General features: G+C 37.9%; 1 protein-coding gene across 9 annotated transcripts; it reads right to left on the bottom strand.

Moving 5' to 3' along the window:
* Positions 1–135: 135 nt before the first annotated feature.
* SRSF11 (serine and arginine rich splicing factor 11) lies at positions 136–19366 on the bottom strand. Of its 9 annotated transcripts, none has more exons than XM_026037156.1 (12): positions 19223–19366; positions 13530–13663; positions 9439–9548; positions 7328–7420; positions 6181–6230; positions 5228–5355; positions 4312–4393; positions 3476–3607; positions 3003–3092; positions 2331–2426; positions 1545–1683; positions 136–1441 (listed from the first exon to the last, which is right to left on the bottom strand). In XM_026037156.1, the coding sequence occupies exons 1-12, from the start codon at positions 19348–19350 to the stop codon at positions 1244–1246; spliced, it is 1380 nt and encodes a 459-aa protein (XP_025892941.1). In that variant the 5' UTR covers positions 19351–19366; the 3' UTR covers positions 136–1243. The 9 variants fall into 9 exon arrangements, with proteins under 9 accessions (XP_025892941.1, XP_025892942.1, XP_025892950.1 ...); XM_026037157.1 differs by having other exon boundaries at positions 136–1438; XM_026037165.1 differs by lacking the exon at positions 19223–19366 and adding an exon at positions 9846–9962 and having other exon boundaries at positions 10607–13595.
* Between the last annotated feature and the right edge of the window lie 217 nt (positions 19367–19583).

Raw genomic sequence — 19583 nt, 5'->3', positions numbered from 1 at the left:
TTGCTGAAATAGGTAGATGAGGAAAAATATAATGAGTGAGGTAAAATTTCTAAATGAATGAGGTAAAGTTTTATACATTCAATCATGTAAATAAATACCAGTACAGTTTTATAGGAACATGAGTATAAGTTTAAGGGTTTTATTATCAAAGTTTTGTAAAACAATTTCAGAAACTGTACATCAACATGGCACAGACTGGAGCCTACTTTTGTCTCTTTACCTGCACAAAAGTAAAAGCTGTGTAACTTTGGGAACTAAGGAACAGCTTGCCTACCTACGCTGCATATAACATGGAATCACTGTGTGCATAAGATTACTACTGCAGTGACAGTAAACACAAATTTATTAGTTTATACAACTTGAGATCAAGTAAAAAGTACATTATCAAGTAGACTTGCTTTTAAAAGCATACAAAGGTCAATTTTAAAATGCACTACCCTTTTGCAATGTCTGAATTAACAAATAAAACAATCTGGATTATGAAAACTGCACAAATCAACCTTTAATCACTGGGCACTGGTCAAGCAGATATTTCCAAGGCCTCCCCCTGCCCCCCCAAAAGAAACATTACACGATCCTGACTTGCTGCTCCTTGTTGCCTGAGATGGATTTGAACTGACAGCGTAAAGAAGCCCTCAGAAAGGTTAGTGCATTTTAATTTGTCAAAGCTAAACAAAACCCACAAAAAAAAAAAAAGAAAAAAGCAGCCACATGGCTTAAAACAAACAAACACCCCCCTATATCAGAACGCTTATTTTCCAATGTACTGTCAATTTTTGCGTAGTCACACTTAAGACCTGGAAGTAGATCTGTCGTACGTTGTAGGATTTTAGAACATTTAGGATGTTTCTGCCACAATCAACATGCAGTCAGTGCATTCCCTATACTGCTCTATTACTGCAATGAATCAAATTCTAGAAACACTATCGTAAGTGAGCTGATTTACTAAAGGAGATCATACAACAAACAGTCCATGCCTGCTGTAGATGCATGCAGCTTTTTACTTTTGCTTGAAGCATCACCAAGTGAGTAAAAATGGCTTGGCTATGCAATCCCTTTCGGCTGTAACAAGGATGGTTACCCTTCTATAAAGCTTTTGATGTTAGTATCCGGAGCTTTACAAACCATTTATAGCTTCGAGCTGTATACATCGAGATTTAGGATTAACAAGTACAGCATAAAAGAATCACACAGGAATGACACTGATGCACATCTGCAGCCGTGTTCACTGCAAAGGCCAAATTTAGTCACTCATATCCATGTCCTCTTCGTGATGATCATCCCCATTTACTTTGGACTCCCTTGCTGAATCTCCACTGCCTTTATCAACTGCAGACTCCTTTGCTTTAGGGGAGGAAGAATCTGCCGTTTTCTTTTCTTCCTTTTTCTCTTTCTCGCTGTCGTATCCTTGCTCTTCTTCATCGTAGTCCCTTGTGACCTGCTTTGCCGAGATAAAAGAGAGTAAAACTTGCTTTCAAAGCCCTTGCGGATTTAAGRTTAACGCTTTATTAAAAGCACTAAATTAAACAGATTTTTAAACATACTTTCACATCTTTATCACTCTCAGATTTTCTTTCTCGATCCTTCTCTTTGTCTTTGCTCTTTTTTTTCTTGCTTGTTGACCGTTCCCTTTCATCTCTACTTCTCTCTTTGTCCTTATCCTTCTTCTTCTCTTTTTTATGTCTGCAAGGATACAATATGTTCAAGAATGAAAGACAATTACACCATTATATGACTAGAACAAAAAACATGTCCAAACTCGCCCAAAGTTCCTTAAAAGTCTACAGGGAGAAACAACCATGTGCAAATAAGATGTGCCTAAGAATGGCCAACCAGCCCTGCTTCTTAGCTCCTGACTGATTCACCATCACCTCCAAGTTAAGCTGAAGAGATGCTGCAGTTAAGAATAGCAAAACTGCACTCTTTTACTAAGAACCATCCCAAATGGCACATTTTGGATGAGACATTATTTAACCAACTTATTAAGCAGTCAGTTGATGGATAATTCCACGGAGCCAGCAGGTTGCAAACTGGGAATCTCTCACTGTGTCCCCGGAACACATCACATTCAGAGGTCTGGGCATTAAAGTTTTTTAATCTGATTTTCATTAGCTTCAAGCAGGGGGGCAGGCAGGAGAGATCCATTCTTTCTTTCAACACATCAACGTTTGGGCGAGGTACTCGGGACAAGACTAACCCACCAACCTTCAGAGTGACTCCACAACAATCTTTGCTCTACTTCATGTACGTAAAGAAATTTTCCGCCAGATGCCCCCCCTCCCGCTTTTCCTTTTCTTGTTGTTAGGAAAAAGGCTCATTAGCACCCTGACCTTCTTGGAGATGGGGACCGGGAGAGTTTTCTTTTAGGAGACCTGGGTTTTTTGGGTGACCGTGTTCCACTCCTGCTTCTTCTGCGTCGTCTTTCTCTGCAGGAAAGAGAGACCAAAGCTTGTTGGGCTCCAAATGCTGCTCCAAAACTAGCACAGCTCAAYGGCTAGCAAATATACATGTAACTGAAAACCAGCCTTTACTATTAGCAGTACTGCAAAGCCAAGGCAGCTGCCAGGCAGCAGAGCAAGGTCTTTCCTATTCACCCTTCACCAGGGACTTGCCAGCTTGACCTTACTAGAGACACTCTTACTTCACCCGCAACACAAAAAAAGACAGTTTGTACCTGTTACTATCACAAAACAATTCTGGAAGCAATTCTAAAAAGAAACTTACATCTTATGCATGTGTTTGGCTTATCCTATAAATTAGACCTCTAAGCATCATGCGCTTTTTGATAAATAATACCTCCAGAAAATTAAAGTACAAAGGAAACATAAGAAGCATCTTATAGACACGTGCATCATAAGTGACATGTGCACAACCCAACATAACCACAACATGATTATTATCCTATTAAATACAGCAACAGTYTTTACATTAAAGCATCTCTTTAAAGTGGCTTAAACATGCTGGAAATGCAGACGGAGAAAATTATTTTTCAGTTACTGTACCTGCTTGTGCTTCTAGATCGTCTAGTTGTGCTGTAGCTTTTGGGAGGAGTTTTAGAGCGTTTCTTTTCTTTCTCTTCCTTCTTCTTATCTCTTTTAGTGAAATACAAATTTTAAATTCAATTCATTCTCACACAGTTCAGATAATACTACTACTCTTACTAGATAAGAATAAAGACAATTGCGTTGGATAGCCTATATATTTTTTTTTCCTAGAACTTGGAACTTGGTATTGATCTAAAAGGCAACAGTTATCTAAGTACTGAATCTATCAACACACAAGAAAATCAAGTTACATGTGATTAGTTGACTAAAAGTGCACATTTAAAAGGTTAAATATTCTAAGTCTTGCTATAAAGATGTTACAAGAGATTTTAAGAATCACTAGTTCATTTTCACCTAGATTTTTTAAAATAAAATACCAAAATCTAAAACTKAATTTCTAATAAACGTTATAAATTTACAGAAGCAATTACCTGTTTTTGGATGTGCTCCTAGATCTTCTGCTTCTCTCTCTAGAGTGAGATCTTCTTCGCCTTGGACTTTTAGATCGCCTTCTGCTTCTTGACTTTGAATGGGACCGTCTCCTTGATCTGCTTCTTGACCGTCTACCAATAACACAGTTGTAAGGCAAAAATCTGAAGCATCTGTGCCATGCACAGACCATTGGGATGCACTGTCTTAACTGGAGCTGTTTGGCTAGGCCACTCCTGAGATCTTTAGCCAGGATACCTGAACAGACCTGGTGTCTAACTGAAACAAAATCTGGAAATGCCTGGAAAACACTTTCCAAAACACTTGTACATGGCAGAATTTGCTGCAAACACCAGGGAAAAAAAAACAGCAGCTCATATTAATTTTGTTTTGGTTTTGTTTTTAGAAAAAAATTTAAATTACTATCTGAAAAAAAGGAAAAAAAAAGGTTTAAGAAACAATTGTAAAATGGACAGACTAAGATAGCTTGGACATTAACAGGATTTAGGGCTTCTGTTAGGGCTGTCTCTTTGTTATATTGTTTAAAATCAGAGAAGAAACACTGCCGGTAAGGAAGCCATCTTGGTGGGTGTCCCGTTCACACAATTCCTGAGTTCTTGCTATCATAGTTAAATCTTGTGAGACCACCCAAATTGTTTTATTAAAAAAACACAGGCCTAGGCCTTCATCTCACACTAGTTACCAAAAATCAGAGCCGTAGCTTTCTCCAAAAGATCTGTGTTTCACGTCAGTCTGCATGAGGGCAATATAACCTCCAAGAGCGAATTCTGCAGGAACTGTTCTAGGCAAATGCTTTTAAAGCCAAACAAGCAGCTACCTGTGCCTAGACGAAGAAGGTGTCCTCCTCCTCCTAGAGYGTGATCTTGACCTTGAATGCCTTCGTTTCTCATCTTTCTTGTCTAGAGTTTAAAAGAAAGAAWAGCACAGTAGAAAAACAAATGTTGTTTTAGGAACATTCTACACAGAAAAATAACTTGGGTTTCACGCTATAGACAAAGAAGATTAAAAAAACTAGGGGGTATTTAGACATTAGAAATTAAGCCTTTTTTCCTYAAACGATGAGGCACACAGTGATCAGATGACAAGAGACATATGTGACATATGTAGAAGCTGTATACATATTACACAAAAGAAGTAAAACTACAGAGTTTTTCCTCTGAGTCAGAGTTAATAAGAGAAGATCTATTCTTTCCTCAAATGATCAAAAAGCAGGAAAASTACATTTTCCATGTTCTGGGTACATGTGTACTTGGATTTAGTTCATCTGACACTTTTGATGAGGTGCTGCATCTCACTCTGCAGTAGAAGTCTATGAAATTACAGAAATTGCTTACCAACTTGCACACCCTAAGAAGTAAAAGAAGGGAAATCCCTATCAGGAACAAATGCTACTGGGTGCCAAGTGATGAGGTCACTTGCTGTTTCCAACGCGGGGAGGCTCAAGCATTGCACCCTCCTCAATTGAGTCTATTTGGGGTGCTTGCACTGAGATAGGGTGGAGGAACAACAGAAAGACCCAGATGATTCACTCCCTATTTCATTCTGCAGGACACATATACATTCACAATACAGGACAAYTGTCTGCTCATCAAGTCTAAATTAAGCAATTAAATTAAGCAATTACAGAATGGGAAAGCATAAAACCAACACTTTGCAGACAGCTAACTTTCAGTGGAATACTGTATCCACACAGCACCTTGACTGGAATGAGGTATTCTGTGAGTTCCAATTACCTGGCTCTATAGCAGCAGAAATTAATGACTGTGCTTCTCGTACTCTTTTCATAGCTTCTTCTATCTCTTTACTGGAGGTATCTGATTTCAGGCTCGGTGAAACAAGGCCCGCAGCCACATGGTTCAACCTGGTGAACAGGAGGAGTATTTTAGAAATTCAGCATTGCTTAATTCAAGGAATACAAGCCTACACTGTCAATGTGCAGTCCCCCCAAAACAGCTCATCTGAGTCAGTGCCTCTATCTGCATTTTGGCACCACTTAGGTAAGAGTTATAAGTCTATGATGCAATATCCGTGTTGGAATCAGCAGAACAAGATACTAACATATTAGAAATGCAGTAAAATGTAAATAGCAAGATTGCCTTTAGATCACCTTGCCCAGATACATTTCTAATGACACTTTCCAATACATTTTTTGTAAAACACAATTTTAACTCTCATCACTGAAAAAAGCAACACCCTAGGAAACAATATTACCATGTAGAAGGTTAGTTTCCATTTTTATAAGCCCTACTGAGAAGCCTGTAAACAAGGATGAATTTTCAAGTACAGAAGTTCTATGTCCTACAAACTGGCTTTCAATCAGACCAGCTATACCTAATACAGCCCTGACTGATGCTACTCCAATACATTATTTTTGGGAASTTTTTTCATTCCGTTGAGCATTTCTTAATTATAAAAAAGTCAACTTAAAATTCATTGTTCTGGCTTGCCTGTAATACTATTAAAAATGAAGTTAGATCACAAAACGTTTTTATGTTTTTTTTTAAAACAGCCATACTGATGTAAAAAAAAAAAAAAAAAAAAACTTAGTTCAGCAACCCAGCAGCACTGTTTTTCTGCAATTTTAACTAGACCACGCAGGCCAAAAGACTTATACTAAGTCACAAAAGGTTTCATTCCCAAGATCAAGTGCATTGCCATACAAGTATTTGTAAATATTGAAGCTTACTTTGGGTCCACTGTGCTCATGAGTTTTAGTAGTTGATCTGCTGCAAGAGACTGTGAGGGAAAGGAAAAAAGAAATTAAAACCATGTTGGAGGATTTTCCAGAGCATCCTAAAGATTATTATCTTCGTGAATGTATTCTAAGCTCTGGCTAAAAGCAAAACAAGTGCTTGCTAATAAAAAATCCAACCAGTTATAGGTGAAATTGTCTATCATTCCCTTACAATTTTGGAGATGCTAACTAGGTCTTACCCCTAAGTTTCAGTATGTAAGCATTTTTCTTCCAAGGAAGCCAAAAAGCGATCCTTTCCCAGGCAGAATCAAAGCACTTCAAAAGAAACCCTGCCAAGTTTCTGTTATTTACAGACAATTTCTCTATCTTTAAGAAAATACAAAGGATATTAGAAAAGCTGTCTGCCCACGGGAAGCATGTCGAACTATGAACAACAAGCAAATTCTTTCAAGAATCTTATTAAAAACACATTTTGCAGTGCTTAGGAAAATCCAGACATTATAACCATTATAACATTATAACCTGTTAGACCAATGATATATAAACAAGCCTAATGCTTTCTGCCCTGTAATTTTGGTTCTAACAGAGGCAGCCATTTCCTGAGCTAAACGAAGGCAGAAGTAGTACTGCAATCAAATGGACAAAGAAACTATCGTATTACCCTATCACAATTACATTCTGCTAATATGTAATTAATATTTTTCCCATTTGTCATCTCATTATCGTAATTACTTCTGCTGTAACACCTGACATACACAGAAAGAATGCCAAGTGAAGGATTTCCTAAAATTGCATTAAATTATTAGCAGTTGCAGAACAGATATAATTGAAAAGGACTATTCAATTTTTTTTAAAAAAAGGTCTTGTATGAACCTGCTGTACTGAAACACAAATGTTGCATTATACAACAACTGGAAGAAGTTTAAAGAGCCAGCAGCCAGCAGCCTATCCAAATTTTGCTGAGCCAAGCATTTAGTAAAGTGACATTTTCTAACTATTGTACAAATGCAAGAATCTAAGTTCCAGGTTGTTAGCCTGTGATTAGATATATCTGTGAAAACAAAAGGAATCATGAAAACTAGTCATTCTATATGTCTGCTAAGGACAATAAGGAAAAAACTGAAACTGTATTACATACCTGAGAGTTTAAGTTTGCTCCAGGAAGCCCAAGAGCAGCCAGAGCAGGATCAAGAGCAGGAGCTCCTAAAGCAGCTAAAGGAACAGCACCGATCTGTAACACACAAACGTAACTATTAGATAAAGTCTTACTTAATTGATAAAAGGCTATTAGTATAAGATTCCTAGGCATTACATATGGAGAAATCTGTACTGGGTTTTATATAGGCTGCCAAATAAACATTATAATAAAATCAATACATGTACTTCAGCTTTCATTTACCAGGTATTTCAAGACGCAGTATATGAAAGTTTCTTTTCTACAAATACTCTAACATAAAATTCTTCTTCCTCAGCATCCCAAAAGATGAGAAAAAAAAAAAGCTAAAAAATTCCAGAAATTGTTTAAAATGGAATTCTGCGTTACAATAAATGAGTTACAATGAATATTCATTATAAATTTCTGAGTCAATCACCTCACATCTAAGTCAATTTAGGATTTGCAATTAATGTATTTCCTGTTAAACGGCAGTAAATCATTACATTACTGCATATCTCTCAAATTTGATTGAAGCTGGCCAGTGATTCAAAAAGCTACTAGGAGAATAAATAACCATGATAGCATAAGTCAGAATTCCTCAAGAAATTTTCATCTAGAAGCCTCCTAAGAGAACTTCATTTTCAGGCCATTCAAGTGAGATGACCAATGCAAATTTGGTAACAAAACATAAGATTTTATAAGCACATATGTTGATATAATTGCTTAATGTTTCATCAGAAGGTCTTGCTCTGACTTCCTCAACTCTCACAGCCTCCTTTCTAGTTGCACTGGCAGTTGTGGGACCCACTTGCTAACAGCTCAACCCACTGAGCCATCAGAAAACATTTTTGTGCTGCCTGCACCAAACTAACACACCGGTTCACAAAAAGATCTGATGAGCTGCACAGCAGCAAACAGCAAGAGGCAGAAGCAACGTGGCTGAGAACTCGGGAGCAGGAGCTTCTGCTCGCAGGCAGCGATGAACTCTTCAGTTGACTCACCTTCTTTCTCTTGAAACCTTACAGGCCTCCTCCCTGCAACCTCAAAGAAAAAGTCACATCCCCACATACTGATTCCATTAACAGAAATTAAAATTCTAAAAAATTCTGAATGAGTTAGATGCCCATCTCATTTTAATAAAGAGATGCATTTCAGGCTTTTGACATACCCTTGAAAACCACCATCCAGTACAATTTTCTATACAATCACATAAAGCAGACGTGTTAAATTCTAGAATTAAACAGGTTGCGAGTGGGCTGAATTCAGACTGACGGATCTAAAATTAAATTGGTTCAACAGCCATTTCCAAGAATTTATAATCGCACTTTCTTTTTTGAAAAAAGTGCGTGTTTTTTTCCATCATTTTCCTGAAATTTCTATTTTTTTCCCAAATAAGTGAAATTTAAGCGAGCTTCTAGATGATTCAATAGCAAATACATATTTTCATGTGATATGAAAACATAACAGAAGCAATACAAAGAGGTGCTAAGCACAAAATGAAGTGGWTCTGAGAGCAGCATGAATACTGAGCCTAATTCTTACTGATTTGCCCCTTTTGCTCAGATTATCTGTTCTCTGATAATGATGTATCTTGAYTGAAACTTTTTCCACACCGAGTTATTCTAACATCTTCATATGGATTCTTGTGTATTCAGAGAAAGACTCAATACGAGCTGCAATTTTTTCCCCACACAGCTGCAATATTAATGGTGGGTATCTCTCCACAGCCTCTGCTGGATCTCCCAGCCTCTGAGATCTCTGGTACTCCTTGCATCTGGATGAAAGTTTCCGGTAGAAAAAGAGAGGAATATGAGAGATAAAACACTGGGGCTGTAAGATAACAGAAATGTTATATTAGGGAAACGGATTCCATTTTGCAATTTATTGCCATTACACCAAAAATCAYGCCTGTATCATCGTGTTTCAGGACCATATGTCTGTAACCGTACAATCCAGCAACTAAAACATTTCCTTAGCCAGCATTAATATATCAAGCTATTTATCCTGAAAACAACAACAAAAAACAAAGCAAATCAGAGTCTAACAGGAGACATGAACAGCTTCCCTCATTGTGGTCCAACCAGAGAGCCTACCTGAGAGAGTGGGTTGGGAGTAGGCAGGAGTCCACCTCCAGGCAGCAGACCTGCCACAGCATTAGCTGGTGCCAAGAGAGACAAAGCCTTAGTCTCATCAGGAATAACTCCTGCAGAGAAACAGCCACGCRTTAGAATGCATTCTATCTTAAAGGCAGAAAAAACACAAATACACCCAGAAAATGTCTCCCTGATACACCACCTGAGTTTGTTGAAAGTACTTATGTTGGCTAAAATACAAAGCTTGTTGTCTATTAATATTTATCATTAAATTTTTTTGTCAGAATGAAACTTCAATGTGTGAAAATTTGACTGTTCCTTTTTCTCTACAAATGGTTAAGTTTCTAGAGCAAAAAAATAGCACAATACACACTACTTTTTTGTTAACACTGCCAAGATTTCATCACCTGTACTCGATTTTTAAGTCATGAACCAAACGTAAGCAAGCACAGTCGGTTCTCCGGGGGTGTGCTCTCAACTTTCAAAAGCTGTTTTATGAACAACGACTCGTGTCGGCTGCTTCACTATAAAGCACACAGAAAAATCAAGATACACAAGACAAAAAAAGTTTGATTTAGGGGTTAATAATATGGTACAGTTCACTATGTTTTCTTTTACACCTACCATATAAATTTTGCAAAAATTAAGAGAAGGTATGGAAATACTCTTTGTTGAATCAAGCGTAGGGCTTTTGCTGACTTGTCAAATAAAAATGAAAGTCTCTGCAGATCTTCAAATACACGCTGTATATGTGTGTCTGTGGGTGCATGGGTGCATACAGACAGTATACTGTGGCACATTCCTTACCTGTGCAGTAAAATGCATACGTTCCAACATGTGCCATGCTTACTGAACCAAGAATGCTGCTATTTACTGCCATTTCAGGAGAAACTTCTGGCCCCAGATCTTGCAGCCAACTAAGACAAGTGTCTTACTTTACTGCCTGTTCTGCATGTACAATTTTAAGGGTCCTACTGTGAAACAAGTACTTATGTAGGTATTTTTAAATCTATCCAACAGCAAAAGCCCTATACAGATGGATTAATTTGTTAATGTGCCCAAGCCCCCAAAATGAGAGTTCAATAAAACAAATTTACTATATATTTGCAAATACCAGTAGTGTTTCTGTAATACATATTAAGAAACTGCATCTCATCATAAAACATACAATATGTACAGGGCACTTAAGAGAAACTGGATAAGCTGCAGAAGAAAACTGTTGGGTGGTATTTTCAGCAGGGCCTGGTATATAGTTCAGGCTGAACCAGGGAAAAGAACTGTAAAACACAACAACAAAAAAGAAAAACCACTGTTAAATAAAGGTAATGGTTCCTTCCACCTATACTGAGAAGTGCCGATAATATAAACAAATGTATAATACACAGCACTGTTATCTTGCTTGTGTCATTGAGCTGTCATCAATTTAGATACCAAAAGTTATGGAGGGAGAGGGGGGGAAAAAGGTCATTTAGATAAAGGGCATTAATGCATCAATAAATTAACATACCTACAGAGATTATGGGGTAATTTTGCATGCAAAATTATGTCTCAGAGGATATTTATAAAGTATATCTAGACATTTCAAATTAGTGTAACTACAACATTTCTGGCATCTAAATACAAATCCTCAGACTTATCTTGAGACACCTCACAGAAGATCTGCATCCATTAAAAAAAATCATGCATCTGATCCTCTATTTTAAAAAAAAAATTTAGAAATAAACTACAACTTTAAAAAAGCAATGAGGCCCCTCACCAGTTAATTTTCATGCGTCAAGAGTTTTTTTTACTGCTGCTTTGTTAGAACCATGAAATACTGCATGAATGTGTAGAAATGAAAGAAAAAGAAACAGACAAAAAGAAACAAACATTAACCAAAGAACCTAAATACCTCCCCCTCCCCAGCCATCTTTAAGATTAGAGTTCCTTCCAAATCTAGGAATATCACAGTGAAAAGTTACAATTAATACTAAACCTTACCGTAGACTTTGTGCATAGTTCTATAACACAAAGCAACAGCCAACATCAAAATGTCTGTGTATGCTAAAACTGGAGTACGCTTGTGATATAGGGGATAAATACTGCACTAAACAAATAATAAACATATACTTTAGCAACAGGCAATATTGAAACAGAATTATCACAATACAAAAGAAAAGATAAAAGGGCCCAGTTCAGCACAGTAGTTAAGCAAATGCCTGGCTGTAAGCACATGAGCAATTTCATTACAGTTTTAAGAATCTTGCTGTATCGTGCTTAAGTAACTTGTTGAATTGGGACCCTGGCAATACATATTTGGAGGAGAAACTATCCTCCAGGTCATGGACAAAAGCAGAKAATATTACAAAACCAGGAGGCATAATTTCATTGGCAAAACGTATCTGCTGTGGTATGCCGCATCATTATGCCAAAAATACCAGCATTCTTAACACCAGAACACCACAAGGAACAGCCCATGAGGAATTCCTTGATTTAAACAGGCCCAATAGAATGTACTACTTTATTATATTTAATAAACTTTTAACTTTACATGTTCTGAACCGAAACTACTGGTCCAGTTTCTCTGTGTGCCAGATTTATCCACCATCAAGCACAACAGACAAAATCAGACTGACAAACAGAAAATTGCTTTATTCTTATCAAAGGTATACTCTAGCATTCTTACATGTGGGCCTTGGAGAATATTTCAGCACTAACTCAGATGGACTGTTAGGATAGCACACTTTAATGCAAAGATTAGGACAAGAGGCCTTTCAACTATGCTATATTTCACTAAACTAGTGAAAGCGGAAGCAGTAATTACAATTTTGGAACGTTGTCTGTACTCTCAACAAAGTACCGTGTCTCAATCACTAACCCTGGATTCTTTAAGTGAACTAAGATTTCACATCTTATCAATTTGAGGAATACGAATCTATGACAGCTCCCAAGGCCCCAAAGGAGAGCCTACAGCATTACAATATCTTACTAAAAGGTCTGAACAAAGACCGTATACCAGTTTAATTCATATAGTATGACTTATCTGCAGAGGTCTTATTCAAATGACTTAGAAAAAAMTATGTTTTCAGAAGTAAACCAAGAAATAGAACAGTGGAAACAAATTACTTATAAAGCAAGTCTAGAAGAGTTTAATAAGACTTCTGTAAGAAGTGTTGTCTTCTCAGCAGATTGTTTTTAAGGTAAGTTCCAAAAACCCTGCTCATTGCCCTTCAAATTACTGTAACACCCTAAAATGTAAAAATAAAAAGAAGAAGAGAGAATGTAGTTAACAAGTGGTTACACCAGGAAAACACTTGGGGACTTGAGTGCTTGCTGGCCTTTAGTTAATGTCTAGAATCCCCTGTAGCTGCAGAGGACCCACTGTTTTTCAGTCATCTGGAAGGGCTTTGCATTTGCCTTCTCCACTACAAAAATCACACACACAAATAACAGAGAGAAGAGTTTATTATTTAGTGAAATTCTATAAAATATAGCAAGGCTGAACAAGAAAACTTGGAATAAAAACTAATACCAGTGCCCATTTGGCACCTCTTGGAAAATTTCACTTGGAAATTAAACCACAATTATCCAAACCCTTGGTATACTGAAGTTCACAATGAGAGTGAGTGCTTTTTTAGGGAAGTTCTTAACTAAATGAAGTGGCAGCACATCTCAAAAAAAAAGTCAAACTATTCTCCCATGTACTCTTAGAGAGAGAAACAACTCTCATTAAGATATTTAGGCATATGTGCAAATAGCAAATAATCAATTATTAAGGCAAAAATTCTTTAAAATATTCACCTGTTGGATAAGTCTGTTTAGAAGAATGTCTTAAAGTTAATAAACAGCACAATTTGCTAATAATTCTCTCTAAAGTAATAATATTCTAAACTTAAGACGCATAAGAACAGCAAAAGGTTAACTTTCCACTTTCATTAAGTGTCACTAAATAAAAAAATATTTAATCCACATGCCAATGGCAATATACCAAGGGTTTTAAAATGTTGGTATCTCGTATGTTTTATATTTTCCTAAGCCTCACTCTAATGAACTATATTGGAATAAAACGCCACCACCCGGTGGCTTCATAGGCCATTAAACAATGCACAAACCTTCAGCATATGGTACGACTATCAACGCTCTGTCAACGAATACAGTGTTTGTCAGATGCTGGGCCACAACTGCCGAGTCAGGATCATGGAACTTAACAAAACAGACACGTGAAGAAACAGGCAAAGGAGAATCACTAGAAAAGACAGAAAAAAAAGTAATTAGATGGAAGCAAGTTCATCATTTTCAAACTTATTTTCAAACTTTTACTGTCTCTCCCTTTTCAATGAACTAGGAAGTCATATTTGACAATGGTGTACTTCTTTACGTAAGAATATGACTTCAATTTTACTATCAAACATCAGTTTTCATGACCATAGTTACAGAATTACAATGAATGAAGCCACTTTCCTGAAAAAAAGTCACAGTAATAGTTTTATTACCTCATTTATAACGGAGGATGAATTCTAAATTTTATTAGCTATAATATATATGACCAGTCACAAAAGTGCAAATTATTTTGCATGTCCTCACTATGGAAAGGGAAGGAGGCAATGAAAATTCTGCAGARAAATACAAAGAATAACCTATCATATATACCAAGTAAGTTCATAAAAGCAGCAATTTTACATTGTCTGCTTTAGGCACCAATTCTTTTTTTTTTTTAAAGATGGATTATGAAATTAAGAGGGTARTGACTAAAAGATCACAATGATTTTATTGATTTTAGAATTTCATGGGAAAAAAAATACCATTTCACACAAAATCTTAAGCCATACTTCACTGTGCTTCTTTTCCTAGTCAGACCCTCACACAAATATAACTAGTCAAGTTCATTTGGAGCAGAAGCACACTGCTTACTGTGCGCTTATCATCCAGTAGAAACAGAACTAATCCCCCTGCCCAAATTCAAGAATCTCATGTAGACAGCACACAGTTTCAATCTCACTAATTGGTTAAAGGTTTCTAAACAATGAGTAAATGGAAACTTCTTCACAAGCAAGATAAGTTCATATGAACTCCACAGCTCAAGTTAAGTATCTGTCAGCAGAGCTATGTAAAAATTCTACACACTGAAAATCCCAAAAGAGAATGCGAGTGTTTTGAGCATTTTTACAGAATATAAATGTCTACTTCCTACAGCAAAAGGGAAGAACTGTAGGCTGGCAAGCACTAAAAGTAGCAATGAGTCCTGAACATCCTACTGCCTAAGCAAGACCTAGTTATTTGTGCTGTTCAGATGTGCCCTCAAATAATGAGGTATAAGCTAGTCTAGAAAGCTACCCTTGAAAAACATTGTCTAATTTGAAGCGGCAATGGGTACCTTTTCCACTGGATATGCAGAAACAATTACAAGACTAGATACTCAAAACGCCTCCTAGTTCCGAGAAGATTTTTTCTTCTCGGGTTGTCACAATTCAGCATAAAGGAGAGAGTCTTTCACACCAGTCAGCAAGATGTCTATTATCTATTGTGTTTGTGCACATACTCAACACTACCTAACCTTAACCACAGCAGCCCAACATGCAAGTTAAGTAAACACAAGAATTCTCCTAAATAAACATCAGACTACATTTTAATATACTTTTTATTTAGTTGGATATTACGATTCGGAGCCAGCATAAGCGAAGTTTAAAAACTGTTAAAACCAGAAACACTTGCTCCATTCAACATCTTGCAGATCTAACAGAGAAGAAGGTTATATTCTGGGGAATCTCACCGAGATACAAATGAGATAATTGTTTCAATTTTCTACATCTATTAAACACACAGCAGCTTTTCAAAACACTGCATTTTCTTACTCTTCTGGTTGAACAATAAGAAGCACTGGCAGATAATGTTTAACAAAATTCACAGTAAATAAAAAAGGAGGGATGGAAATCAAGGAGTTACAGTATTTGTGAATGGCATTCTGATTAAATTTTATATGTATATACATAYATATAAAGATTAAGCAACTTACTGATAAGCATAGCACAATCTTTTCGAATTTAAGATTCAAATGGCTGTGGCAGCATAGGAATATGTAATGGAGCATATTCCATTCATACATACGCATCATAAAACATTTAAGTATCACTACATACAGAACAGTAATGACAAATGGCCAAACCTATGGAGGCTTAAAATAAACTATTTCATGGGGTATAGCCTTATGTATTTTAGAACTGTATTTCCAATCTCTCCTAAATTCAAGCTGTAACTGAGCAAAAATCAATGTATGTGAGGGCAATCCAACCCTCACAGCTCTCGATCTCTAGGCTTCTTTCACCAAAGTCTCCTCATTTTGTAGCCTGTATCTTAAAACGTTAAGATATGTATTTTGAAATAGATAGCTCTAACAATTAAATAAGACTTTTGATGTTTGATAAATAAACAAACAAACCAGGCTAGAGTTAACAGCAGGCTGTGTGACACATGCTCTTTAATATCACTTTGCTCAGTTGCATGAGGGAGGGGGGAGGTCAATCAGTGCTAACTGCAACCAAATATTATATTCAACAGAATCTTTGTATAATGTTCAATCTGCCGTCATTGCAGAGAAGGTAAAAAGATCTTGCCAATTATAAAGTCACCCAACATATAAAAATATTCTTATTATGAAATAAGTTCCTGATTTTATCAAACTTTAACTTCGCTGATCGAATTTTTCCCATATCCATGCTTTTTTTCTGGGTAAAATTTTGTGTTCATGAATGGATGAATGGATCTTCATTTCTAAGAATACGATCAGATAAACACCAGTTGCCCTATTACATTCTAGAAACAGTCCTTTTGTAAGTTCCTTCATTTCCAAGTTTTAGGTAGAAACTTCAGTTTTTATGTAAATTCTAGTCTGTCAGTGTTCAGCTGTGTTCTGAACTTCAGCTGTGTTCTGAAAAATCAAAAAACATCTGCACTCAAATACAGACAAGTTCTAAAACTGTCATAAAGGTTCAGCTTTCATATACTGAACAGAATATGCTGAAATATAAATACAATCAGCTTATACAATATTTTATTTTTTACAATTCTCAGAATCCATTCCCTCCACTTCTCATTTTTGCCAGCCATGGAGGATGAAGCTACAGAGGCAAGAACTGGGCAATGGAGTTGGCAGAAAGTGACTCAGATTGAATTTAGAGCTGAAGAATGGAGGGAAAAAGAAAACGCAGGAAGTTATAAATGGTTGTGAATTAAATACATGTAATATGAAGCTGAGATACACACACACACACCCAAAAAATAAAAACCCAAAACTCACATGGTAACAAACAGCAATGGCACAATAAACAAACTGGGATATGGAGACGGACAAGTGGAGAGARTGGGAAACTGTCCGTCTTAGAAAATACACTCTTCTCCATGGTGAAATGAAACCATACACTCCAAAACATCTCTAAATTTAAGCACCTGTGAAACGGTCAGACACAGCAAACTGCTGCCCTCTGCTGCCATCAGGTATCATGCACCTCCACAGAGGCCGTGGTGCATCTAAAGCAGCCAGAGCTCTGGTAGTCTTGGGACATCACCACAAAGGAAATGGCACTAAATGTCCCTAAGATAGGGACCCTACCGGCCTCAGAAAGTGCCACTTCAATTTCAGCTGCACCACCTTTATTCTACTTAAACTGCATATGMAGTTTTAAGTAATTGCATGCTGTGTTTCCACCAGATCCATATTTTGCAATGGGAATAAATTATATTTTTCATTTCAGCAGCTATTCAATATTTTATTAATGTTCTGTACATGACCTATTTAAGCTACACTGTATTTCCCATTTTGTCTTAATGTGCTTGATAGTTTTTCTATATAGTTCTAATTACAGTAGTGTTATGGGTTTTTTTGTAAATACTGTCACAATATCCCTACAGAATGTGTCATCCTCTTTCATGTAGGGATCTGAAGAAAATGTAGTTGACCTATTTGAGATATTGAAACCTGCTTTTCTGAGGTTGTTTATGTTGTATTGTCCTCATTCAATGCACAGCCCTTGTGGAGGGCAGTCATGGGGCAGCTACTATTTGTCTATCCCAAGGAAGGGACCCAGCTGAACTCACATGAATGCCAGTGTCAGAACAAAGGAAGCAGAAGCAAGCAGGCAAATACAAGGCCCTATCACTTCTGCAGAAGCACAAACTTCTGCCCCAACACAAAGCGGGAAGCTTGCCTTAATGGCCAACATTAAACATTACAAGTACAAAGATACAACTCTGGAAACAACAGGAAACTATCTGTCTTCTTTCATCCAAACTCTACCAAAAAAAAAAAAAAAAAAANAAAAAAAAAAAAAAAAAAAAGCAAACAAATAAAAAAACAATCACAGGCCTTTCTCCAATGCAAATATCAAGGTAGGTCCATCAGCTGTACAGTGCAGCCCTACAGAGCCAATACTTCACAATAGCTTTGTGCAACGGAGTTAAATTAAGATCATACCACACCAAGTGTGGTAAAATGAGAGTTGCAAAGTTGTTTGCTTGCCCTCTCCCCGCCACAGTTCATTTAGAAAACACAAAAGTGATCTCTTAACACATTAGTTAATATATATCAAAAACAGYACAAGGTTTCAGAAAGAAAATTTACGTGTAATTATCTACCTTAAAAATGGGGAAAATGAAGTAGGAAGCAATGAATCAAATAAAATACATATCTTTAAGGGTGGTTCACTTTGTTGGTTGCTGACCATTAATAGTTTTGCTATCTAAGTACAGTTACCCCAGATATTCATAACAAAACTACTYCTGTCAGGTACTAGCCCTTAAGTTCCAGTTCCATGTACATTCCACTTTATTTTACACTTAATTTCAACAAGAAATTGCTAATGGGCAGCCCAAAATAAGAAACTGCAAGAACATCAGAAATACTGTTTTCTGATTTTACTGAGTTTGTGCACATAACCAAGTAGCAGGAGACAAAAATTTCCTTAATAATTCATGCCAGTTGTGCAACTGACCAAGGAAAAATGAACAATGAAAAGAGGAGGTTCTCATAGCTCTTTTTTCTAAAATGAAAAGATCTCAATGGTTTTACCTATAATAAGTAACTAGAAAAAAAACAAACAAAATCATATTCTAATGTTAACTCATCAATCATAAAAAAAAAAAAAAAAAAGCTTTTTTCCTGGTATATATGCAAAAACTTAACATATGACCATAAGCCTCTATTGATCTGCAGCTCCTTGATAAAACAAATCAAAGTAACACAGCCAAAATCAATGTGAATTCCTAGCTGACACTCACAGACACATACAAATGTATTATTTACACATCAGCTATTAAGTTCCCATTTCATTGAGAAGTCCTTGTASGGACCACACATGTTCAGGTTATTTTGAACGCTAACTTTCCAAGACCTGCCAACAACTCTGGAGAGCAGGCAGACAGCACAAGCAGCCCAGTAGGGAATAAAGTGCAGTCGCCAAACGGACTCTCACGTGCAATGGGTGACACCAAATATCCTTTTTCCCGTGGGCAGACAAAGCAGTTATCTAAGCAGCTTTGAGCAGCTCCCCCGGGCACACTGAGAGCCAAGGGGGCTTGGAAAATAGTCAGGAAGAAATAAAAAAAAAGTGTCTCTTTTTGCTTTGAGATCGGATGGCCGGTAGGCACTGCGGCTCTGTGCCATGCGGGACAGCAGCAACGTCGCCGCCTCAGGAAGGAAAAGGAAGGAAAGGAAGGGGGTCCCTGAGAGGCTGCGGGCGGGCCGCGGCCTAGCAGGCCTCGCGGCGGCGGGAGGCGGGCCGCGGGCTGGCGGGGGCGGCGCGGCGGCACTCACTCGGGGGGAAAGAGCCGCAGCTCCTCGATCTTTCCCAGGAAGCCAAAGAGCGTCCGCATCTGCTCGGAGCTGGCGCTGGGGGAGACGTTGGTGACCTGGATCACGTCGGTGCCGCTGCTGGAAGCCATCGCGCTGCCGCCCGCTCCGCTGCTGCAAACACATCGGGGGAGGGTGGAGAGCGCGTTAGGGGCAGTGCAGGCCCGGCCGAGCTGCCCGCGAGCCCCGGCCCGGCCCGTTCTCCGGCCCGCCGCGCGCCCGCCGCCGCTCGCCTCACCAGCCTGCCCGGGCCGCAGTATCCCACAACCCCCCGCGGCCGCCCCTCGCGCAGGCGCAGTGCGCCGCCCGGCCGCCCCGCGCAGGC

Source organism: Nothoprocta perdicaria, unplaced genomic scaffold (genome assembly GCF_003342845.1).
Source record: "Nothoprocta perdicaria isolate Ctin4 unplaced genomic scaffold, notPer1 scaffold_191, whole genome shotgun sequence".
Lineage (NCBI taxonomy): Eukaryota > Metazoa > Chordata > Aves > Tinamiformes > Tinamidae > Nothoprocta > Nothoprocta perdicaria.
This window is presented reverse-complemented; position numbering and strand designations above follow the sequence as displayed.